Source organism: Cornus florida, unplaced genomic scaffold (assembly GCF_030987335.1).
Source record: "Cornus florida cultivar Cherokee Brave unplaced genomic scaffold, ASM3098733v1 CherokeeBrave_3.0.0_Hap2_Chr02, whole genome shotgun sequence".
NCBI classification, from domain to species: domain Eukaryota; kingdom Viridiplantae; phylum Streptophyta; class Magnoliopsida; order Cornales; family Cornaceae; genus Cornus; species Cornus florida.
The window spans coordinates 21,028,051-21,053,363 of record NW_026775572.1 but is presented as its reverse complement, the minus strand read 5'-3'; the positions used below and the strand labels follow the sequence as shown (position 1 = coordinate 21,053,363).

Genomic DNA, 25,313 nt, shown 5'->3' with positions numbered 1-25,313 from the left:
TTATTATTGTCATCATTATTATTTTTAAATAAAAAAAAAATTGGATTGAATACATGTCACTTTAAAGGATTGTCTCTTTATACGTGGCAAAATCTTAGTAGTGTTGTAGATATTTTAGGTATTTTATAACTACAGTCGATCATTTCTCTTGCTGTTGCTGCAACCGTGCAACTACTGCTTCTAGTTTTAGCCACAAAAGCAACCCGCAAAATCTCCCGCGCATGATAGAAAGAAGAAACCCGACAATTCTAGAGTACGCCATATTGCGTGACAACAGCACAAATATACTTCAATTTCGGCCGCTTCGTCGCCACTCGCTTCTTGTCTCTTCTCTTTCTTTCTCTCTCTACGGAGCTACAAACTCTTCTCACGCACTCCATTCGCTTCCAAATGGAATCTCATTTCATTTGATTTGATTGAGGTTTCGTCAACACAGAAAAACAATGGCTTCTCTTCAGATACTGAAATCAAGCTTGTCTCCATCACTGGTTTCTCAGTTAAACTCTCGCCGGAAATCGAGATGCTTTTGCTCGGAATTCAATTCTCTGGCCTCCGGCAAGAAGGTTCATAAGCTTCGAAGCAATCGGAGCTCAAACTTTTCAATTAACAAAAGAAGATTTAGGGTTTCTTGTAAAGTTGAAGAAGGTGACGACCAGAGCAATGGTAAACTTCTGTTGAATTGCATTTTTTTTTGTTCATTTCTCTTATAATGAAGCTTTGTATTTGATTTGTTTTTGTTATATCTTCTCTTGTGTCAATCAGTTTGGTTTGTGTCAATGTTAGTATGTTGTTACTTTCTTTAATTTCGAGATTTTATTAGGTCGATTTGAATTTTGAAGTGTGAAATTTATGAGATTAGTTTTGGAAATGAAATACAACACTTTCCATTTATATTATTTGTAGGGTTTTCTAAGAGACTGAGAGGTGAATTGGTTTCAGTGTCAAGAAATTTTGAAATAAAAAATAAATGAGGTTAAGAAAGGTGAAAGTTCTTATTGTTGTAGTGATAATGAGAAAAAGCATATGTAATAATAGTATTTTGCTTCATAGGACAACTCTATCATTGTTTTGCTGCTAGTTGTAAGAAAGAATTGTGCTATGCAAGCCGAATAAATTTCTACAACTTCTCTCCGACTCAAATGGCCATTCAATGATATTTCATTCTTTTCAATCCAAAACAAGTTCTATACTTGAACAAATGTAAATTTTCCACGGTCAGTCAGCCTTCCTAAGTATAAGAAAGAAAAACCCTAACAATAAAAGGAAATATTAGCACTTCATGCATCTCTGTTTTGCACAATACTAAAACTTGCAATATCATTGTTGGTTAACTTGGTTTAGTTAGTCTCAACATTCCAAAGATCCATGTCAATAAATGTCTCTGCAGAGCTGTATCCCAATAGTTGTTTATTGCAACTTAGCTGGTGAAGACCACTGGATTTTATTTAGGAATTGCTCAAAATCTTTTAATCGTGCTTGAATATATTTCCATAAGATACTATATTATATATATATATATTGATTTCCATAAGTTACTTTTGCATTCAATAAAGTTGTATGAAAGAATACAAGTCCATTTTCAATCATGAATTTCAAAATGCCATTATGAATTTGATTTTTGTATTTGTATTCATTGATATTGAACATTTTGAGCATTGAAAGGAGCAACAAAATTCGGAGTTTTTGATTTATAATTAATTGGTAGCGTGTATTGTGCCTTGCAATTGAAATAATGGTCACAGAACCAAGATGTTAGCTTTTTGATGTATTTAACTTGTTTGTTTGTTGCTCAGACCCTAATACCCTCATTTAAAGTTCCTACAGTAGGGAACTCAACTGGATGTATCCAAATCTTATGCCTCATATTTTAAAAATTTTAGGCGAAGAGCCTCCAGAGTCATTGTTTATGAAAGAATTAAGGAGACGGGGGATGACTCCCACTTCATTGCTGGAGGAGAGCAACAGGAGCATCTACAGAGATGAGGAAATAAAACTGAAGGAAGAAGATGGAGGTTTCTCAAAAAGAAATGCAGTGTCAACAGATACTGGAAAAAATTTAACCAACCAAAGAGAGCTGTCCATGGCATTGAACAGTGAAGGACTTGAGGTTGACACATTCTCCTTTATTTATTACTTGCAGTAGTTTGTGATTTGTTTGTCCAATTGATTGTGGCCTCAGTTATATTCAGTTTGGGATTCTGTTTTCTCATGATGCATAGTAATATGAAATTATTTTCCAGGTTTCTTATCAATGTTTTATATGTCAGCATTTTGTGCTTTTTGTGGTGATCCATGCTAAAAAGTTTACTTGAAATTTAGTTATTTATTTAGAATTTGAAAGTTATTTTTAAGTTCGCATTATTTGAACTTCAACATCTTATCTGGTGTTATACAAGGACAAATATGCAGGTAACATACACGTGCACAAGCGATGCTTGATCATATTCTATTAACAGATTGATAGTATACTTATTGCAAGGACCAGGTGCATTTTCATGCCAAAAAGACCGTAGAAAAATAATATAATCCAGTTAACCATATGAATCTAATATAAACTCAAGGGAGAAGACATAGGGAATCGAGAATCTTACCAATATAAATATGGGAATTAGAATCATCAATCAGTATATAGATTACTTTGATCCAACCATAATATCACCTTGTACGGTCAATTCTGCTCATACAAGTGAGGCATTCATAGTACACAAGAGGCAATTTGGGCTGCTACTTTATACATGCCGGTTAACACATAGGACTGAAAGATTTGACAGCATATAGGAGTTGGAGAATGGGTGTTTATGTCAGCAATATGCACAATGGATGAGGCATATGTTAATGCGTAACTGTGAAAACGAATATGTTCATAACCATACTAGTTGAATGTCCAGGAATACCATAGGAGTGTCCTGATTTTCTAGAGAGATTTATCCTTCAGCTTGAGGAATGATCCTCATCAGCAAGCAGTTATAATATTAAACTTGAGTAAACGGATTTGCACCATAGCTCAATGTACAGTTCAATTTGGTGTAAATTTATTATGGATTCAAAAACAACAATGTTTCACTTACTCTGTCCGACCTCAAAAGATTATTGCTTCATATTTATTGAAAAAAAATGGCATATATACTAAAGCAAATAAATAATCTTAAATTGAAAGAAGATAAAAAAAGGATGATAAACTTACCCATTTTCAAATTCCTTTTTTTAGAAAAAAAAAAAAATAATAATAATAAATAAAGAAAAAGAAAAGTATTTTACCCAGTTTCAAATATTATTCTTTGCAAACACAATCTTTAGAGTGAAAAGAAATGGATGAAGAATTGAAGAGGATATCTTAAATGAACACTTTGAGTATTTTTATGCAAGTCTAAAGAATGTTGGAAGAGGTCCTGGCTATCATCAAGAAGCAAAAAGTGGAAAAGGCGAAAGTAGGGATTTACTGCACAGAGGAAGAGAATGAATTTCATATATCCTTTTCCACTCAATCCAGAAACAAGATCGGACAATAACAGTTAGATATTCATGACTACTTTAGAGTCGTTACGTAAAATATAATTCTTAATGCTATGTTTGGTCGGAGGGATAGATTGAAGAAGGATGGATGAGCCTTCTCATTTTTGGTCGGAAGGAAGGGAAGCAAGGGAAAATTGGGCAGAAGAGAGGAGGGAAAGAGAGAATAACTACCTAAATATATATAATACCAAATTTTTTCCTTTCCCAAAAAAACGCTTGTTTTATTATTATTTTATAAAATGAGGGTAAAAAAATATAAAATCTCTCCTTCCTTTCCTTCCAACCAAACCAAAAAAAGGTGTCAATCCATCCATCATTTCCACTATCCCTTCAATTCAAAGAAATGAAAAGTGAGGGAGACCCCTCCTGTTTTCTGAGGATGCATCATCCATCCCTCCCCCTCTCCTTTCCATCCATTTTTCCATCCCTCCAACCAAACGGAGCATACGAGTTCTTTTCTGGTCAATATCTAATATATGATGGTTGAATTTTTGTTATAAACCTGCAGTTGAACTACTGAAGGTCAGAATGTATCACCTAATTAAATAGACATGGTAGAGGCCTAGAAGGAACTCTTTAGAAATTTGAAATCCTCGAGACATAGATTATGCAAAGAACCATATTTTGGGGAGAATTGAATTATTCCCCATTCCCTCCCTCCGATCTAGAGAGAGAGAGAGAGAGAGAGAGTGGAGATTGGCATAAAAAACTATTTATATAATCATCCTTACATATTCAACTTGGCATTTGACTGAGTGGTCACACCTTCCATAATTGAAAGGATCCAAGACAAAACAAAAACTTTTTTCTTCTAATATGAATATTATAAAGGTTCGGTTACTAGAGCACTAAATAAAGTATAATAAATGGAGATTTCAAGCACATTGTGAGGGACCGGGCATAGAGAGTTACTAGGGACGTTTGTCTCTGTGACAGACCCTTGCTTTTATGAGCGTTTATATCTGCATTCACTCTACCCTTTAATGCTACCATGGTGCCTATATTTATAGTCCTAGGTTTCTTGGGTAAATACCTGGTGGTTCGTGACCCTGTCGGTCTTTACCTGGTACCTAGGATCGTAGGTCATGATTTCTCTAGATGTGCCTGTTTCACCTAAGGGGTCAAGTCTTTCTTTCTGCAATGCTTTGGTGTAGCAGCGGTGCATTAAATATCTAATGCAAGCGTTAAATTCATTTAGCGATGCCACAACAGCGGTAGTTGAAGCATTAATGACTATAGCCAGAACATTAATTGTGATTGTAAGGGTCTCTGTCATAGCATGTGTTCATCATCCCCTTGGCCAAGCCCAACAGATGGTTTGGGCAGTTTCTGACTTCTCATCCACCAATCCAAAGCCCCTCTAAGGATTCCCTCTAATGACTATAAGCATGCGAGAAGGCCCTGCCTTTATTTCACTTTATACTTGATTCATGGTTGTGAAGTGTCTCGTGGTGACTTGTCATGACATCAGGCTTTTTTGACTTGCGGATGTTGTTCTCCATTTTTTCTCATAATGACCCGACATGGTGGCGGGGTATCTGGAATTGAAGGGGAGGTTTCAAGGTTTGGTGACTTGACATGTTGTCAAGGTTTCTTGGACTTGAGGGAAATGTTCTTTAGGTTTAGTGATGTCAGGGTTTGTTGGATTTGAGGACAATGTTCTCGAGGTTTGGTTACCCGACGTGTCGTCAAGGTTTTTTAGACTCGAGGGTAATGTTCTCAAGGTTTGGTGACCTGATGTATCGGTAGGGTTTTTGGACTTGAGGGTGATGTTCTCCATGTTTGGTAACCTAATGTGTTGTTAGGGTTTCTTGGACTCAAGAGTGATGTTGTTGAGGTTTACGTGTAGGGTTTTGGTCACGTGAGGCTATACTTGTTTTGACTTTTCAAATGTCCATGTGGATGGCTCAATTTGACACCTACAAATACTAATGCAGTAATTTTCAATAATGAAAGTGAACAACCTATTGAATAGTTAGCTATGATATTTCTGCAAATGCATTTATCTGTTTATTTGCTAAAATAACTTCTTCTTTTTAAAAAAAAAAATAATGATACTTGGACCATATAAACAAACCGAATTAAGTCTGAATACTGATGTGTCAATGAGGTGGTCCCACTCACATGGCACATTAAAAGAGTAAAATCTTGACTAATCAAAAAAAAAATTTGAAGACAAAAGTAACCTCCATTATCTTATCCTTAGGCCGTCCCTTCTCTCTCTCATGTGCCTAACCGGAAAACCTATTTCAACCATTTTCTTCACCTCTCTCTCTTATCATCTCTCACTATTCCTATGGAAAAAGAATACATGAGGGTTAATGTCCAATGATCTCTTCCTCTTATTATTTTATTTTATTCTTAAACCTTTCCAGCTTTATGTGTCTTCTTCCTCTTATTGGGTTTTGCTATGTCTTCTTAGCAGCTTTATCTGTCACCTTTACTGGTACATTTATCTCACTTTGATTCCATTTGGAACAAAGATGTTAGTAACTGAGCATGTTGATTGTGAATGTATGGGTGAGTTTATTTATCGAAAATAAATAAGTATGGATGGTTTTACCCATGAATGGGTTTTTTGCTCTATTCTCTTTGGCAATATATGCTTAATGGTCGCTGTAATAAAATCATCTTCAAGGTATGTTTTGATGGAGCTAGGTTTTGATGGAGATAATTTTATAAATGTGGGTTTAAATTGATTTTATCGAAAGGCTGAAGAAAGTAAGATTAAAAGGATAAGAAGGACACAAGTGGAGTGTGTGTGTGAACGGTGCGTTCGTGGTGAGGTTTCAAGTGAAATGGAGATAAAGAAAAAATGATAGGTGTAAAAGGTAACCTGCCCCTTTAGAGAAAGTGTGTGGATGGAAATGGATTCTAAAATGAGGGCAGTTTGGTCTTTAAATTTTTTGTTTCAATTTTGCTAGAATAGTAGGATTGCTATGTTGTTGCCATATCAGCAATCAGCTTAAATTTCAGACTTCCTATTCTGTCCACTTGGCACTACTCTTTTATATATAATAGAGAGAGTAATTATCTCTTGCTCACCGTGAGCAAGAAAGTTTTCCACACCAAGCATAATAACCGTTAGAATTGATTGAAGTGTAAAAAAGGTAATTATCAAAAAAATGTAACAATCATATCCAACGGTCACCATGCTTGGAGTGGATAAATTTCGTGCTCACCGGTCAGCAAGAGATCATTTCTATATATAACATCAGTCTATGCAAAGTTATGAATATCATGTGCATTCTTCTCTTTGTATTTTCGTCGCAAATTCCTTGGATGAAATAGTCACTTGCACATGCATGCTATAATCAACATGAACCCAGAATGTATTACTGGAAATTCATGTATTCTAGATTAGTTTTTCTGAAGCATTTGGAAGGCATTTTTTTGCTGGATCAGGGAACAAGAACCTGCTTATGATGATTTTCATAGTTGTTTCACTGATTATAATGATACGACTTTAGAAAAGTACTTTAGTTCCCTCTCCTGCAATGATAGTGATTATATGGAAAGATTTTTTTATTGTTCATTCTATGCATATTTTTTATTGATAAATAATGCAACGAATTAAAGGGTGCCAAACCAGTGCACCATCATGTGACATGTCGGTGAGTTTTACAAAAAGTACTTACCTTATTGAACATGTTTTCCTTTATACTATTTTCCTATGCTATGTTGAGTTTCCTTATATCACGGTAATCTATATAGTAGAAACAAGGTATAAAGTTTGTAAACTTAAAATTCACTGAATAACAGTGCTTTATTTTATTTATTTTTATGAGATGGCCAAATGCAATAACCATCCTTGGCCAAGGATGGTTATTGCATTTGAATTACTTAAAGTTTGTATTTTTTTTGTAGAAATAGTATGGATTCAATTTTTTTTCCCTTTATTTATGTGTTTGCATGTACACGGAAACAGACTTGCTTCTTCACCTGGTTCTTTACTTCTCTTTTGTCAGGGTTTGGTTCCACGGGCTAAACTTTTGGTTACTCTTGGCGGAACCTTCTTCTTGGCATTTGGGCCTTTGATCCTCGTAACTGTTGCGTTCTTCTCTGCCCTCTATCTTGTAAGCTTCTTTTCTTGTTATCTGGTCTATTTCTTGAATGCATTACTTCCATCAGGACATTCTTGTAGATGGAACAATGGCGCTGTGTTTTCAGTTTTCTGATTGGCTTCATTAGTTGTTGCTGATACATAATGCTGATAATCTAAACATGCCATTTGTTGGTAGTAAGGCAGGTCATTAATTGGAGCTCGTTAAATTTTAATCGTAAAAGTTATTTAAGTAGTGGCTGTTGTCAGGAATGTGTTCCTATTGGAGTTTGAATTTGTTGGTTTCAAATGTAGGGTTTGATTATGTTTCAATTCATTATCATTATAAATAGGAACACAAAGACATGAGAATATACTCTGTTAATGGCCACCAGAAAAGATATACGAGTAATTCCTCTGCAAATTGATATGGGTCTAGATCACCTAGACTCTAGAATAGGAGTAAACCAATTAACCCTTTTAGGAAATCAGAAAGTAAAGAAAGTAGAGTCCAGAAAGGGCGAAACATAAAAAAGAAATGTATGATGACAGAAGCGATCTCAGTCAGCTCCCACTGTTTTCTGGTGAACTGATAATGACGGAACTTTGTCATACAGAAGATCAGCAGATCATGTGCTTTATCTAGTTTTTAATGGCAGCAATGCAGTCAAAGGTCAGCAAGTACAGACCTTGAGTTATTTTTTAGATTTTGTATGGGGAGTTAATTAGTCAACTTCAGGGTTTTTCTTCAACTTGATTAATTTAGTTATCATGTCTCGATATAAGAATCACTCATTAGGGAAAAAGTGCCTTTTGGAATATCAATTACCAATATTTAACTAGTGGTTCTTAATGCTGAATGCATGGTTTCTTGAAACACACGGGATCATTTGACTTGATTAATTTTAGTTTATTATTTGTCGATATAAGAACCACTCTTTAGGAAAAATGTGCTTATTAGTATATTGGTTAAAAATTACAAATTGATAACTTGTGCAAGTCATGTTTTCTTCTCTTCATACCGGATGTGTGGTTAATTGAAGCTTGTGATTTTTGGGCACCACTTCCTTCACCTGCTTTACCAAGCCTTGAACCCTTGACAATGGGGATGTTACTTAACATGTAATGTGAAATAACCCAACAGGAGCCAAGGAGGCCTGGTCTTTTAGGCATCTCTGTTGTATATCGACTGACACTGATGTCAAATATGGCTACCTCTCAAATCTAGGCATGGAGAAATTATTGGATTCGTTTTCGTGATGTGTTCTGAGTACATGTCTTGAAGAACCACAGAAAAAATCTGAATAGAAGAAAAATTTTCCAATTGCTTTGCAACAAGGCATAAAATCTCCTTTCCTTCGTATCCTTCTTCTAAAGGACCGAAAAATTGCTCCTTTTTCTGAATAATATCCAATCTTAGGCAGCAAACACAATATCTTGTTGACTAGTGTTCAAAATGAGACATCCTTCATATCTTGGAATGAAATGATCTTATCTTAACTTATTGGCAGTAGTTTTTATTAGGACAACAGAAAAACTTTGTGGTGAAAAATATGAATCGGGATCTTGTTGAGTTCTGTTTTCATTTTGTTTATTTTTGTTTACTATTATTGTTCCAATTAGGTCCTATGGGGTCTGCCCCCCTAAATCCTTAGTGGATTGGAAGTTTTGAGTTCTAGTTGGAGCAAGAAAGTTGTTAGGAGAAATTTATGTCGATATCCGTAATCTTGTGAAAATTGGCATGAACCTTGTAAATATTTTAATAGGCAATCTCATCATTCATGAGCTGTTAACTGTATTTTTCTTTTTCTATGTTCCCTATGTGAGTACTTTGCTAAATTATTTGCTGCTGTGCGAGTGACATGAACAATAGCTTGTGAATAGTGTTTTCTGTAGCGGATCTTCTTCTTTCATTTATGACTTGCTGGCCTTGTTCTCTTGCTGACTTGTTTGATTTTGCTTTTACTAAACTATACGGTCTGTGTTTATGGTGTGATGTGAGAGAGAGAGCTTATATGTTTTAATATATGCATATAGATCTAGGCCTGCAATGTCATGAAAATGGTTATTTTAATTATTTCCATTTCTCTCGTTTTACAGTATTTTGGACCGACTTTTGTCCATGATGCAAGCAGAACTCCCATAGCGCCACCCCAATATATTGATCCATATGCACTTCTGGAAGATGAAAGGATATCACAAATATCCCCTCATGTAAATTGAAGGACAGAGCATCTATAGACTAGTTTCTTCAAACTTCAGTTACAGGTTTCTGTTGCCTATTTTCCATTGCCTTCGTGTAATTCTTCCATGTATAAATATCAAAATTAGGAAGAATTGTTTTTATCTTTGTTGTATCCTGTTGCATACTGCTGTTCTGAATGTTCTTGATTACGGAGAATGCCCGTTATAATCAAATTTATTATATTTTGCATTCATCTTTGTCTGCAGCGTTATCTTTCACACACATACACACACAAAATAAATAAATAACTAAATAATCTGAAAATTATTTAAAGTAGGCTTGAATGATATGCAAATCGGAGTTCTTATATGATATTTTTCACGTTGAAAGCAATTCAGTATCATACATGGAAATGAATATGCTCATACTTTGATTAAAACAGATCCAATCCATGTTGTTTTGATTAGAATATGTATAATGCTAGGAAAGCTGCTAGTATAAATAAGTTCTTGTACATAAATTGGTGTGATTCCTATGATATGGTTGGGATATGTTTATCAGATCATTTGAATACAGATTGTCACAATTTTTATGTTAGCAGGCTTGCTTTCATGTTTATTTGGAGGGAAAATTAAGGAATACCATGTATTTTGATTAAATAGGCTGATTTTGATCTTCTCCTTCTACACCCTTCATTAAGATCTTTGCTTTAGTACATGTACAGAGCTTCAAAACACACTGCCCGACGGCCCAGACCACCTTGCAATGAGCCAATGTTGCCTAAGCAAAGCTATGACTTTGTTTGATAAACCATGTCTGATAAGATTTGAAGGGCATTGAAGGCCTCGAGAAACATGATGAGACCTTGAATAGATCTCAAGCATACCCATCTCAGTAGTTGCATCCAAAACCAGGTGAGAGTAAATCTGTGAATCTTTGCCTGTGAAAATATACATCTCTATTGGATAGTAAACGGTCAGTGGCCAGAATGAATCAACACCAAGAAAACCCAAAAAATCGTTGAAGAATGGGAGCGGTCACGGTTGCTGATGGACCTCAATTAAGTTGGCTCAAGCTTGTATAAACTCTCAGTTATTTTCGAACTTGAATATTTCCTTTGGAAAGACCATGATAGTTTTTGCTTCTCTCATGAAATTATGGGCAAGAAATTGCTTTTTTACTTCTTTCTCTTTAATCAGACATTTCGTCACCTATATTTCCCCAAAAAAAAAAAAAAAAATTATCCCTCTGTATCCACTGTTTCCCTCCTCCTTACCGTGTAGCATGGTATTGCAACATTTACCACCGAGGTGTAACTAGCACAAAGCACAATACTGAACAAGAAAGTTAACCGCATCAAATACAATAAGAAAAAGATAAGAGACCCACAGTAGCATTAATATTGATAGGAAATCCAATGGACAAACCAGTTCTCAACATTTTAGTTTGAGAACAAAAAAGGTTACCAAGTGAAGCAACAGAAAGATAACACAAGCAAACTAAAACAAAATACAGTATCATAGTATTAAGACCACTGCAAGGCCTTTCTGCCAGATAAACACTTCAGTACTCATCCCCTTCGTCACCATCTTCTCCCTCAGCTAACTCTGCACCAACCTCTTCGTAGTCCTTCTCCAGGGCAGCAAGATCTTCCCGAGCTTCAGAGAATTCTCCTTCCTCCATTCCTTCACCGACATACCAATGTACAAATGCACGCTTAGCATACATGAGGTCAAACTTGTGGTCAATGCGGGAGAACACCTCTGCCACACTAGTGGAGTTTGATATCATGCAGACAGCCCTCTGCACCTTGGCAAGGTCACCTCCAGGAACAACAGTGGGCGGCTGGTAGTTGATGCCACACTTGAATCCTGTGGGGCACCAGTCAACAAACTGGATGGTGCGCTTGGTCTTAATGGTGGCCACAGCTGCATTCACATCTTTGGGCACCACATCACCTCGGTACATAAGGCAGCATGCCATGTACTTGCCATGGCGGGGATCACACTTGGCCATCATCGAGGAAGGCTCAAAAGCACTGTTGGTAATTTCAGCCACCGAGAGCTGCTCATGATATGCTTTCTCAGCTGAGATGACAGGTGCATAAGAAGAGAGCATAAAGTGAATTCTGGGATAGGGGACCAAATTGGTCTGGAATTCAGTCACGTCCACATTCAAGGCACCATCAAACCTCAGAGAGGCAGTCAAAAGAAGAAATCACCTGAAACCCACACAGAAACGTTATTCTTGAAAATTTCACGGCAATTATACTTGTCACAAAGTCATTCAAATTTCAGATAAACCTTTAAATCACAATGAACGGCTTTGATGAACATGCATCCCAATTTTATCACAAGCTAATTCAATCGTTTACAAAAATAATTACAAGCATAAAAGGCAATGTCATGAATTGCCTCGTTGTGGAAAATAATATGAAAAATTCCCTATGGCAATAAAGTAATAATGATCCGATAATAAGTATAAAATTATTCTGGTTATAACTTATAACCGGTCAAATTTGCTTACAAGCAATGATTTCTATTATATCAATTATTTCCCACACCATCTTCCCAAAAAAAAATTATTTCACACATTCTTAAGCCAAGAATAATCTCCAAATATGAACTTCGTCACAATCAAAATGCTGAACCAAGGCAAGAATTCCAGAACTAGTTAGGAAAACACATTTTACCTGAGAGACAAGGCGGTTCAAATTGGTATAGGTGGGCCGCTCAATGTCGAGAGAACGCCTACAAATGTCATAAATGGCCTCATTGTCAAGAAGAATAGAAACATCAGTGTGTTCCAGGAGGGAATGGGTTGAAAGGACACTGTTGTAGGGCTCAACAACAGATGTAGAGACCTGGGGAGAGGGATAGACAGTGAAACCAAGCTTTGATTTCTTTCCATAATCAACTGAGAGGCGCTCCAAAAGAAGGGAGCCAAGACCAGAGCCAGTGCCCCCTCCAACAGCATTGAAAACAAGAAACCCTTGTAGGCCAGTGCAATTATCAGCAAGCTTTCGGATGCGATCCAAACACAGGTCAACAATCTCCTTCCCAACTGCAATAAAAGGAAAAAAAAAAAATCAGTACCAAATTACTACGTAGAAATGAAAGAAACAAAAACAATGACTCTTTGTTACTTGTGTAGTGGCCACGGGCAAAGTTGTTGGCAGCATCTTCCTTCCCACTGATCAGTTGCTCTGGGTGGAAGAGCTGACGGTAAGTCCCTGTCCTCACTTCATCAATAACAGTAGGTTCGAGATCAACAAAGACTGCACGAGGTACGTGCTTTCCTGCACCAGTTTCACTGAAAAAAGTGTTGAAGGCATCATCACCTCCACCAACGGTCTTGTCACTTGGCATCTGACCATCAGGCTGGAAAATAGGAAGACAAAAATTTTAATCAGACCACACAAATATCAAGAAGTACAAAAGTACTAGTATCATTATGGAAATTCGAAACACTTCATTCTTAAACTGTCCTCATTGCTAGAAAAAGGAGAAAAATAGAATTAAGTAAGACGGGTGTGATATCCAACAAAATGGTATTTGAGGTATCAAACTGGATTCTAGCAAATCAATCTAATATGTCGTATTTTATCAAAAATGCACAAAGCCTATTTGTGTGCCTCTTATGGAGGTAATTATACTATGCATTTTGAACAAGGATGAAGAAATCTAACAGTACTAATATTAAGTAGCCCTAAAGTCCAAAAAAATTGGCTGTATAACCCAAAAAGAGATCAACAGTAGGGTGGTTACAAATGTGATTATAGATACATGACAGAATCACAAGATCAATGTTAATCTGATAATTCGAAGATTGGCCACAAAGAACCATAATGTTGCATCTTGATAACAAAAGGCAACGTTCTTTGACATTACTCTCTGTTTCCATAAGAAAGAACATTGTACATATTAAAACAAATACAAGTTAAGAATCAAAAGAAAACAATGTTCAAACTTCAAACTACATTTCATCATGCAATAACCCAAGATCTGACAATGTTCACAGTAAAAGAGCAACGATTACCAAGATGATACCAGCAATTTTTGCAGATGAACGAAAGCATCAATGCATAAAAAAAAAAAATAATAATAATAATAATAAAAAGTCTCACTACTATTCTTCCAAAAAAACCTAAGATCACTAAGATTCAACAGAGTGAACAAGATAATTACAATTTTTCTAACTTAAACCAAAATAAATGTTCGCATGACGTGAACCAATGTTCAGTACAAATCTTACATTTACTAATTCCAAAAAACCCTAGATCTGACACGGTTTGAAAGTCCCTATTTTCATTTGTGCTTGCATCAAATGCGTAAAAAATTACCAAATCTCAAAAAACATGCAAGAAATCCTAAATCAAATGAAAAGAATAGAGCAACGAAAATAATCGTTCCTGTTGACCACAGATCAATATAAGAAACTCAAACTCTGGCAGAAACCTATGTTCATAAGAGATCTATAAATTTTCCGATTACAAACATTTTGAGCGGTATATACTGTGTGTGGATATATATATATATATATATATATAGAGAGAGAGAGAGAGAGAGAGAGAGGAGGACCTGAATGCCATGCTCAAGGCAATAAAGTTCCCAGCATGCATTGCCGACCTGAATACCGGCCTGACCAATGTGGATCGAGATGCACTCTCTCATTTTCGCTGATTGGATCGAAAGAAAATGCAAGAAACGAAGAAAAAGGGCGAAGAAGAATCAAAGAACACACACAGACGTTTATCAAGACGCCTTCTGATGCTCACATCTCAAGACTTTACAGTGTCCATTTATTTATAGACGAGAGAGGGAGAGAGAAGAACATTAGCCAGGGTTAGGCAATCAAAGGGAACGGACGGCAACCGTAAACCATGGTTAGATTATTTTTTTTAAACAATCATTTGCTGCTTTGAATCTAAAAATACGAATTGTTTTCTAATTAATTACAGGAATATATATATATATATATATATATATATATATATATATATATAATTTACAAAATAACTTCTAAACAAAATTTAAATTACGTGGATCTTATATTAGTTTAGATTACACAAAAAAAAAATATATATATATATATATATATATATATATATATATCAAAAGGGTGTAATGGTCATATAGTATTTAACAAAATAAATAGAGTTACCTTTAAAAAAATTAAGGTAATGTAATGGTAAGGAATCTTTTTATAAATTCTTAGATTATTTTAAGGTGTTAGTTACAAAATAGTAAAAATTAAAAATTAAAATTTAACTACAAACGAAGACTTATTAATTACATTTTTTTTCCATGCTAATCCCATTTAGTGCCAGTTTGGGATTGTTGCTAAAATCATGAAAGTGTTTTTAGCAGCAGAGATGTTATAAAATTGATATCAATAAAAAACATGTTAGGTTTGGTGATGTATTTTATAAAGCGCTTTTTAAATTTTTTTAGTAACAATATTGCTCAAAGCACATTTATTACCGAATTTACTAATAGTATCCCTACCCTCCATATATTTTGTTTTGGTTCTATATAATATGAATTTTTGCTTACCGAAAAAAAAAAAAAAATAGAACATCGGCACTCATATTTATGAAATTCAAATTGTATAAGATTCAAGATCAAAGTTTAGTTTTACTAATTATAGCTTGATTTTTTTTTCATTAATATATTAATTATAGCTTTATGTGAGTTTAGTTTTAAATAAAGTTAACCTAATAGTGAAATCCAAAATTTTTTCAATGCAATTTTAATCAGAAGTAATAATTACTGGATTTAAGAAGTTGATCTAAAAAAAATGCTGATATATGGACAAGAAATAATATAAATATAGATTTTGTGAAACTGATAAATAAAAAAAATTAGATGATTATGAAACTGAACTCCTACTAAGTTAAACTTTTAATATATAGGTTTCTTAAAAAGAAGAATATTGAATTTCTAATATATAAGTTTCTTAAAAGGAAAGATAGGATAGTAACAATATTAGCAAGTTCCAGTTTTCAAACAACACAAATTGGTTTACATAACACTAGAAACAAAATTATATTTATAAAAAGAAAAAAGGGATTAAACTATCTAAAACAATATAATTATCATAAAAAATCTACACCTACTTAAAACACAATTTTAAAACTTTTTTTTGATTAAATATCATTTAGATTGCAAAGTTCAGTCAATGATTGATTTTAGGGAATTATGACTCAATTCCACTTTCCAGTTGCTTGAAAAAAAAGAAAATCAAACTGAAATCATATACCACTAAAACTATAACAATCAAAAACCTTGATTTGAGTAGGATGTATCCTTCACTTCCTCAAAAGAAATACTCAGACACACAAGAGTTCATTCTATAAAATAAAAATGATCGAAAATTCCATATACATCTAATATCTATAATATATATTTATATTTATATTTTTTATATTGCTATTAAAAATGTAAGTCATTTTTAATTTTTATACCATTTTTTAATAATAAAATTAAATCTTATACACACACACACACACACACACATACGGAATATTTATGCTTTGAGAATTCTATATCTTCCTCGTAAAAATTAAATTTATTCTTTAGGACTCCACATCTTCCTCATAAAAATTGAATTACTAAAAATTTCTCTCTAAGTTTTTTTTTTTTTTTTTTTCTCTCTGTCTGTCTCTCTCTCTCTCTCTTTAAATCCAAATAATGTAGCATACACATATATATCGAAAATCTAGAAGTTGACGTATGGATAAATTTAAACTTCTTTGGACAAAAAAAAAAACAAAAAAAAGCTTTTTTTTATCGAAACTGAAATACGTAGTACCTTTTTTTGATTGGATTGACCTTGTACCAAACAAGACATAAAATAGTAAAATTTATATTAATGTTGGCAAAAACATTCAACCACAATCATACATACTTAAAATGAAAACTGTATTTATAAAAGGGAACTAAGAAGAAATATGTGTGTGTGTATATATATATATATATATATTCTTATAATATTTGTTTTTGGCCATTTGTAATTTTTAAGTGACGGTATGCTCACGGGCGTCCACGCGATTTTTTACTAGTACACTAAAATAAGGAAAAAAAATGCCGGTGTTTCTGCCCCCTATGCTCATTCCAGCTTTTACTACGAATTCAAAAAGAATTCAAATTTTGATGCCATATTTGGTTTGTTTCACATGTTTCTTGGTGCTATTTCTCTCTCCTAGGACAATACTTGGTTTGTTTTAACAACTTATTCAAATAATTCTATGGTGGACTGCAAATCTCCGAAGAACCTTTCTCCGATGTGGATTTGGTGTATTGATTTTATTATTTATTTATTTATATTTACGTTGGCAAAAAATCTCACACATCTATTTTTGTCCCTATTTAAACTTATCTAGGTGTGAGCTATTTATTAGCCTAAGTTGAACAATATCAATACAATGTTCAGTTTTATTCAAGTAAGCATCCATTTTTTTCTTATAAATTAAAAGTGATAACATTCAGAAAAATGAAAAGTATTGATTTTTTTTTTTTTTTTCTTTCTTATCACTTCTCTTAGCTCGCACAAGTGACCTAGTGGTAAGACATCTTGAATTCATCTCTCATATAGTGTTAAAATATCTAATTTAATTTAAATAATATATGTTATTTGTTTGTGAATAAGAAAGTACCATTAGATTATTGCCTTGATCCAAGCAGTGTAAATATAAACATGATTTATACGCAGTCCATATAATTTTAATAGGATTAAAAAAGATTAAATATTAGTTGACCTATTTAAATATTACTCAATTTCATATTGGGTCCCAAATTCTTGATGAATCTGTGAACGATTATCCATATTTGGCCCATTTTTAAATTTAGATTAAAAAAAATTCAAATCCAAATTAATTAAAATAAACTTTAGATTAAATCAGGTCTCGAATCAAATCCGCTCCATTTCGAATCCTAATCCTCTCAATAATGATGGTTAATGTTATATTAGTTTAAAAGTGGAGTCAAAGTTTTAAAAAAAAAAAATACAAATAAATTTGTTTAACATACAGTAATAAGTATCATGCCACAAAATGAGTTTGAATTAATAAGGGAGAACTATTTAATTAAACTACACATTAGTGGTGGTGAATGTAATTTATCCAATAAATTCAGAACAATACGGAGATCAAATGAAAAACACAAAAGTTAGAAGGGGTATCTGGTAATAAGTATAAAAAAACTCTCCCAACCAATAAAACGAACATGTGTAAGCTTTGTCTGAAACCGTACCCTTTTCAAATACTCGTAATGATTTTCTTGGATAGCACGGTCTCTCTCTCACTACAACTCTTCTATTAGCCTCAATAGTAGGGCGACTCGTCTGAAACCGTACCCTTCTCTCTCTCTCTCTCTCTCTCTCTATATATATATATATATATATATCTCTAACACACGCACTGTGGTATATACTTGAATTGCTGACTTTATGCGATTCTTGTGATCTTGTCGACTCTGTTCGCGATTCAAGATGTTCAAATCCGCTAATGGTGTGTGTTAATATTTCTTTATTTGATTATTATTATTATTATTATTATTTTCTTGAGGAAGTTTAGTTTAACTTTGAACTTTTATGTACTCTCGGCTTAGATATGCCAAATATTGTTAATGTCTAATTAATTTTCTTTAATCAAATCTCTTATGAATATATATACGCTTGGTTTAATTGTATTATTTGTTCGGGATATAATGCAATTTTTCTCGTAATTATGATTCTGTAATGCTCTGTATCATTCGGTTTATTCAGATTTTGATTATACTCTGGAACATTATGTTGTAAGATATTTTCTTGAAAATTGCAATAAATTGTTTTCATATTTGATTATGTGTGTGTGGTTATGATGACTGGGTCTTTGGGTTAGTCCGACTGGTTTAATCTTTTATCACATTCAACCGAAAGTATTAATGTTCTTTGATATATATATATATATTTCCGTCAAATTGCACATTGAAGAAACCAAACTAGGGAATCGAATGGGTATTTGCGTAAGCTAAGACCACTATATTTAATATATATTTTTTAAAACTCAGTATCATTTGGATTATTCCGAGTTTAATTATACTCTGATTAATTATGTTCTTTTGATATTTTCTTGAAATTTGTAATAATATGTTTTCATACTGAGTGTGTGTGTGGTGGCTATGATAGATTGATCTTAATTTGGGTTCAGACCAACTGTTTTAAGCTTGTCACATTCAATTGAAAGTTCTCATGTTCTTTGATTTATCTTTTAGTCAAATTGTACATTGAAGAAACCAACTAATGAATCGAATGGGTATTTGTTGATGCTAAGGCCACTATATTTTCAACAAAATTAAGTTTCTATGTTTTAAACTTACTATATTTACTTCATTTATTGTGTCTTTTTTTTTTTTTTTTTTTTTTTTTTTTTTTTTTTTTTTTTTTTTTTGGTGAAAAATCACAACTTAAAAGTTGTCATGATAATTGTACTGTTTTGATGCAATCATTGGCGATTTTCCTTATCAATCATATCATGATAGACCTTTTTTTTTTGGTCCTTTTGCTCATATACCATCATATATATGAGGGTCATTCTAATAATTTTATTTAATTATTTCGTTCTTGTATAACAGCTTTTGGACAGCCAGCTAGTGGGGGGCCATCAGTGTTCGGGCAAACCGGAAATCCTAACTTTGGCAATGCAACACCTTTTCATTCACAAACAGGGGATCAATATTTGGTGGAACCTCAACTGGCTTGTTTGGTGCAACTTCTTTCAGGCAAACCGGAAATCCTAACTTTGGCAATACAACTCCTTTTCATTCACAAACAGGAGGATCAATATTTGGTGGAACCTAAACTGGCTTGTTTGGTGCAACTTCTTGTTTAGCTTCTGCATCATCATTCAATGCCACATCGTCTCCTGCATTTGCTTTTGGAAGTTCAACGCCTGCTTAATTTTAGTGCTTCTTCAAACCCTGCTTTTGGCAGCTCTTCATTGCCCCTTTTCTGGTTAGCACATTAATATATTTTTAGGATGCATATTTATTTTGATTTGTTTTGTATGTTAGTTTCTTTTCTCAATCATTTGTTGATTTCCATTTTTTTTAGCCTTTTCTCACCAATCCAGATGGTGTCTTGCTTGTACGTGGGCCTCCTTTATGATGTGATTTCATAACCATGTATTTTATAAAGTATGGTTACATTTGATCAACACATGTGATATGACTCTATTTTGTTTTACATTTTCCTTTTTGAATAGAGAAGGTGAAGTTTTACTTGTTCGGAGCTCCAATAACATAAAAATGTGATAATGGCACTCCACTTATGCACTATTACACTCCAAATGGTTCTTTTGATTAAGGAAATTACACGATTACCCTTCAAAGTGAAGTGTAAGAGTAAAAGGGGGGGCTGAAGGGCAAGAATACAAAAGTGGAATGCCAATACCATTTTCCTAACTTAAATTGGAACAATAATTCTTTTATATTTATATCTGACAACACTAGATTCTTTTCGAATATATATGTGTGTGTGTGTGTGTATTTGACTTCTTTATGGACCTAGTGAAATGTCTTTTGTCCTTGAAAAGGCTCAGGAATGAAGTTTTGGAGCATATATGTAGTCTCGGACCACAGGTTTTATCAAGTCACCCTTCTTGAATCTTATTAGTGTAGAGAGGGGAAAGAAATTCAAAATTTATTTAATGGTTACAAGTTCCATTTGCACTTGGGAAGTACATATGAGCTTAGAAGAGCTCACATAACTATTTATTATTTGGGAAGTGTTTCAGACAATTTTTTATCAGTGTGATATTTTTCAAAAGTTTCCTGTGTAGGGAGGAACATAGGGAAACATATCTACAGTATAAGTTTGATCTTATTTTCACTTGTAGGAGAATTATCTTAAAAACCTTTTCTATACTACAGATTCCATCAAACTTGAACGTGTGGGAGATTGATTTAAATGTGTTTATTCTCATATATTTCAAATTGCAAGCTATAGTTATTTACATTACAAAATGATCAAGGAACATTCACCATCCATAACTCATATATTCTTGATGGATTAAAGTTTAGAAAAAGTTAGATATTCTTTTCCCTTTCAGATCTCCTTTTATATGGATACTAACATACTTTGGCACTTAATTTGCCTCTTTCACACTGCTGTTCTATATGTTCCTTGGCAATTGAGATAACGGTGTTGAGCTTTTCTGATCATCTTGTAGCATATTAATAGCAATTTTAGGTTATATATATATATATTTCTTCTGCCCATCTTTTCTTGATTGTCTTATAGCTGGAAACTCTCTCTTGTGCCACTTCACAGGATTTTCTATGTCTAGGCCTACATTTGGAGGATTTGGTTCATATCCTAATCAACCTATTGTATTTGGGAGTGCATCCCAACTATATTGGATTTGGTTCAATCAAATTTTGGAAGCACTGTATTTGGTATATGTACTCTCTTTGGTGCATCAAGTCAACCTGCAATTGCTGCTGCTGGCCCGGCCCTTACTGGAACAAGTAATGCAGCCTTTGGTGTTACAAGCACCCGGGCTACCATTCCAAACTTTAGCCAACCATCTCCTTTTGTGACTCAGACTTCCCCTTTTGGTAAGTAGTTTCCACATTTATTTTTTCTACTTGCATAAATATGCGATGTTAAATATCTTTTGACAGGCATGAGGGCATTGTATCAAGTCATCCGAATTGGTGTCTATTTTGCAGGAGTCCAAACAACCCTGCAAGCATCTGAAAGAACTGGCATTAGTCAGTCAGCTTTTGGTGGTCAATTTGGAGGAAGTAGGGTAGCAAAGTATACTCCAACTGCTGAGGTAGATGATTGGAGTGACAGACGATCTGCTGGAAAACTGCAGTCGATTTCCGCCATGTCAGTTCACAAAGACAAAAGCCATGAAGGGTTCATATCCTCAATCAACTCCAATCCATTTTCCCCCAAAGCAACAACTCTTAGCTCTTTTATGTCATGGCCCTCCATCTTCAATTCTACTTCTTCCTCAACCACTTCCAATCCATTTCTCCCCCAAGCAACAACTGGCTCTTTTATATCGTCGCCCTCCATCTTCAGTTCTACTTCTTCCTCAATCACTTCCGATCCATTTTTCCCCAATGCAACAACTCCTAGCTCTTTTGTGTCATCGCCCACCATCTTCAATTCTACTTCTTCCTCAACCACTTCCAATCCATTTCTCCCCCAAGCAACAACTTCTGGCTCTTTTATATCGTCGCCCTCCATCTTCAGTTCTACTTCTTCCTCAACCACTTCCAATTCATTTCTCCCCATTGCAACAACTTCTAGCTCTTTTGTGTCATCGCCTTCCATTTTCAATTCTACGTCTTCCTCAACCACTTCCAATCCATTTCTCCCCAAAGCAACAACTTCTAACTTTTTTGTGTCATCGCCCTCCGCCTTCAGTTCTACTTCTTCCTCGACCACTTCCAATCCATTTCTCCCCCCAAGTAACAACTTCTGGCTCTTTTATGTTGTCGCCCTCCATCTACAGTTCTACTTTAGCTCCAGGAACAGCTTCAAGACCTAGCTCTGGCTTAAGTCCCTTTAGCAGTCAGTCATCCCAAGTATTTCATGCTGCTTCCTCACTTGAGCAGACAAATTCTTCATGTGGGCAGGGCTCTTCTTCATTTGGACCTGGCAATGCCCCTTCCTTAAGTCAACCTAACATGGTCAGTGCACTATCAACTGGATCAGGATTATGGGGTACAACATCCCCACTTTGCGTAACCAATCCTGTAAGTTCTCCTTTTCCCTTTTTGATTAGTACAAAGATTCTGGTCAATCAACTGTAAGTAACCCCATGACATTCAAGGTTTAAAAATTATCTTCTACATTGGCATCTTCACTATGTTTGTTGAATGTGGTTGACCTCCTTTTATGGGATATTTGTTTTTTTAATAATAACATGTCAATTCTTATCAAAAGGAAAAAAGTAATACCTATCTTCTTTCAAAACTTACTTCTTCTTTTTTTCTTTATGATTTTTTCATTTAACATTCCTTCCAGTTTGATTTTGGATTGTTACATCGTAGTCATGTCTAGGAACTGGATATTTTTTTGATTATATTTTCTATGTGCAGCCTTCCTCCACTCTGCAGCCATCGCAAACTACTCAGATGGTAGATCCTTTTCAACGGTATGTTTTATTACTGATTTGCACTTTGTATTGTGGACCATGTTTTATTTATTTTATTAACCTAAAAAAGGCCTTGGGCTAGGTTGCTATAGTTCTAAAGAGGTGCATTTTACCCCAGGAGGACCTGTTTTGCATGCATGATTCGTTGTTTGATTCATATAGGCACCATAATGTCTTTATTCATTTAATACCTTAGTTCTACAGGTTTTGCTGTGTAAACATATTCTCAACTGGGTAACCTGTCGATGAAAATTGAATTATTCTGTATTGTTTTACGTAATAATTGAATGATCAAGTTGGATGTCTATATTGAACATCATTATAACTGAAGAAAAAACTGAAATCTAAGGTGATATATTGAAGTTCTAAAATATCATTGTAAAATTTGGTGAATAAAGTAAATAGAATTAATGTTCCATAAAAAAATAAGGATTGGCTCACATTTAATTCTGTGTAAAGTTAATGAAATCGATCCATTGCTCTAGAGATACAAACTACCCATTTAGGGCCTTTCAGTTGATTAATATCCAGATATTGAACCAAGAAAAGCAAAGGTTTCTTGCTTTTGTCATTCCAGCTAATTGGTATTCTCAGTCATAATTTGAAACATAAAGAACAACTTGGAACTCCTCTCTTGGCTGAATTCTCTTCTTTCATTTCATTTATTCATGGTTTATTCATTTGGTTTCAGGTGTCATTACATGTTTTTCAGGTCTCCCGCTCAAGGCCCTGTAATTGGGCAGCTACCTATTACTAGTCCTTTTGGAAATTGACATGCAGTGCTTCTGATGTCAACTATCCCTGGATCCACACCCTCAATTCAATATGGAATTTCTAGCATGCCTGTAAGTCTTACATGTCTGAAGTTGTCTGTTTCTGGATGCAATGCGATGCTTCTGTAAGAATGTGCTGTTGATTTGTTACGTATGAGTTGAGGACACAAGCATGAGTGCGACATTTACAGAGGACAATTGGCTGTTGCTATGGCTGATTTTGAGAATTGACATATACACGCGTCTTTTATGGAATTCATAGGCTCATGCGCGCGCGCACATATTGACAAGGATATGAGGTATTGTGTATGTTATGGAACAAAATGGCTGTGTGAAGAATATCATATCCGCTTAAATGTTATAACACTTAGTGTTTTATAATGAACTTCAATTACATGTTACGGATAAAACATGAAAATTGGGTCTGCTTCTGAAAATTTTACAAGTGAAGAAAGGTAAACATATTTGTATGCATCCAAACAAAGACTATACGTGTCTCTTGTCTAGCAGCTTGTGCTAAACATTTAGAAGTGTCATACTGGTTTTCTAGTAATTATTTATTAGCAGTGTGTCAAAAAGAAGTACTTGGTGTTTAGTGTATCCATGAGCATGACATTTATTTGCAATCAGGTGAAGGACAGTCTGCTCCCACTAGGATTTCATCTCTTCGACAGATTAAGGTGGTTCAGAAATATCATCCTAAAAGTGATGGACCGAAGGTGAGAATAATTTGGTTTCTATGTGGTTTCCCTGAAGAGTGTAAGACTAGTTGAGGTTTGAGTGGTGGTTGCTGTGTCTTATTGAATGTGTGCCTATGCTTATGTTTTGTTGCCTTACTCATTTTCTGTATTATGTAATAGAAGAAGCAAAGAGAACAGGGTGATGGTTATTGATAGTCTGTCAAATCTAAGCAATGTTCTCATAATTCAATTTATTACGTTCCATTCATTAGTGGTCATGCTTATAGTCTTATTCTTTATGGCAATTTTGCAGAAAAATCAGGTGAAAATAGCACGGAAAAGGAGAGTGTTGGTTCTGTCAAACCTAACGTTTCACATGACTGGGTACATGATATTGATTCCATCTCACATACTAGAGTCACTGGGCACAGGGCTGGTGAGGCTGCAATGACTCACGAACATGGGGTCGATGTCAAGGCACTGATGCCAAATCTCCAAAGTCATGAATACTATATAGAACTTCAAATCCAGGAGTTGGCACTGAAGGAAAGGGCCGAGCCAGGGTTCTGCTCTCGTGTGAATGACTTTGTGGTTGAACGGCATGGCTATGGCAGCGTCAAGTTTCTTGGGGAGACAGATGTGCGGCAGCTTGATCTCAATTCCCTTTTCCTGTTAAATAACCGTGAGGTGATAGTCTATATGGATGAGAGCAAGAAACCCCCTGTTGGACAAGGTCTTAACAAGCCTGCAGTGGTAACTCTTCTGAACATCATATGCACTGACAAAAAAACTGGGAAACAGTAATAAATAGAGAGAGATGCTGATCAAAGACCAAGATGCTGAGTTCGTTTCTTACAATCCAGCAGAAGGGGAGTGGAAATTTAAGGTCCAGCACTTGAAGGGTAGTGGAAATTTAAGGCCCAAGAATTACCATATTTCACACAATTTATTTTCAATGCTATAATTC

The 25,313-nt window shown here is 34.6% G+C and overlaps 1 protein-coding gene and 2 pseudogenes across 1 annotated transcript; 2 read left to right on the top strand and 1 right to left on the bottom strand.

The window, feature by feature from the left end:
- Nucleotides 1-294: 294 nt before the first annotated feature.
- LOC132294172 (uncharacterized) lies at nt 295-9,991 on the top strand. Its single transcript, XM_059791929.1, has 4 exons — nt 295-663; nt 1,881-2,107; nt 7,482-7,589; nt 9,656-9,991. Exons 1-4 carry the CDS (start codon nt 444-446, stop codon nt 9,776-9,778), a joined length of 678 nt encoding a protein of 225 aa, XP_059647912.1. The 5' UTR covers nt 295-443; the 3' UTR covers nt 9,779-9,991.
- A 1,110-nt stretch (nt 9,992-11,101) lies between these two features.
- Nucleotides 11,102-14,561, bottom strand: LOC132294171 (tubulin alpha-3 chain-like; annotated as a pseudogene).
- Nucleotides 14,562-22,225: 7,664 nt separating this feature from the next.
- Nucleotides 22,226-25,310, top strand: LOC132295796 (nuclear pore complex protein NUP98B-like; annotated as a pseudogene).
- The last annotated feature ends 3 nt before the right edge of the window (nt 25,311-25,313 follow it).

What these genes read in the sequence shown, in the direction of transcription:
- LOC132294172 (XM_059791929.1), top strand. Translation starts at nt 444, where the DNA reads ATGGCTTCTCTTCAGATACTGAAATCAAGCTTGTCTCCATCACTGGTT. An exon ending in AGGTGACGACCAGAGCAATG is followed by an intron (nt 664 to 1,880) that starts GTAAACTTCTGT and finishes TAAAAATTTTAG; the next exon opens with GCGAAGAGCCTCCAGAGTCA. An exon ending in TGAACAGTGAAGGACTTGAG is followed by an intron (nt 2,108 to 7,481) that starts GTTGACACATTC and finishes CTCTTTTGTCAG; the next exon opens with GGTTTGGTTCCACGGGCTAA.